Source organism: Diaphorina citri, unplaced genomic scaffold (assembly GCF_000475195.1).
Source record: "Diaphorina citri unplaced genomic scaffold, Diaci psyllid genome assembly version 1.1 scaffold3304, whole genome shotgun sequence".
NCBI lineage: Eukaryota > Metazoa > Arthropoda > Insecta > Hemiptera > Psyllidae > Diaphorina > Diaphorina citri.
This window is the reverse complement of record NW_007380713.1, coordinates 1,587-2,550: the sequence shown is the minus strand read 5'-3', so window position 1 is coordinate 2,550 and position 964 is coordinate 1,587. Positions and strand designations below refer to the sequence as shown.

General features: G+C 42.5%; 1 protein-coding gene across 1 annotated transcript in view; it reads left to right on the top strand.

Moving 5' to 3' along the window:
* The window catches only part of LOC103520187 (structural maintenance of chromosomes protein 6-like), a gene marked incomplete at its 3' end in the record, with an annotated part of 4,847 nt that overhangs the window by 2,630 nt on the left and 1,253 nt on the right, over positions 1-964 (top strand). The window contains exon 3 of the mRNA XM_026831413.1: positions 567-706. Coding sequence (XP_026687214.1) covers positions 567-706 — 140 coding nt within the window. The remainder of the gene's footprint in view (positions 1-566; positions 707-964) is intronic.

Here is a 964-nt window from a genome sequence, read left to right as displayed (position 1 = left end):
TTGTGTTGTGTGTTTGTTCGAACTTTATGCCTGGCCAAACCGCTCATCCGATTGCTATGAAACTTTGTGAACTTATTGCTTGCACTCCCGTGAAGGTTATAGGCTATTTTCCGGTTCGTTTTTGTTAAGCTACGCCGAGCAAGACCACTAAATGGATGAGTGACATGAACGACCATGCCTTAAGAGAGAAACATTTATTTACAATACATTTTAATAACGTGGCTGCCAGTCTTTGGCTAGTAGATCTCCGGAAATCAGAAAGGCACCAGCAGAAATCCGGAGCGAAGCGACAGATTTCGTTAAAATTCGCCCCGGGCGGGAATCGAACCCGTGGCCTAGCGCTTACAAGGCAGACGGGCTACCAATTAAAAACTTTTTTAAAGTCTAATTTATTCTTCTTCGTAGCCTTTTTCTACTTAAATAGGGTCGGCGTTTTTAACTCTAATTTATTATCTAATATATAAAAATGAATATTTGTTTGTCTGTTTGTGTGTTCGAACTTTATGCCTACCAACTAAGCTAACTAGGTTGGCTAAATTATATTTCATCTTGTTGTTTCTTCGCAGGATTCAGTGAACAGGAAAATCATCATGGATCTCCTGCTGAACAGTGCCAGGACAATGTTCATGTCGGATAGGCAGTTCCTCTTCCTTACGCCACTGGATTGTTCTATTCTAGACTCCTCCACTGATCTCACCATTCACAAGTAAGTTCATTGAAAGAACGAAGCCAGCCTATTTAGTTAGGAGGGAGGCGCGTCTGCCTTCGGAGTCGTGAGCGCTAGGTCGCGAGTTCGATTCTCGCCCGGGGCGGATAAGATTCGTTCTCGGAACGGCTGTAGGTATTTTTTCCTATCCTGTCTTCTCTCTTTGATTTCGGGACGGTAAGACCTCATTCTCATTTGCCTGTTTGTTTGAACGGTTTGTGCGATTTTGATGAAATTTAATGAAAATGTGTCACTTAG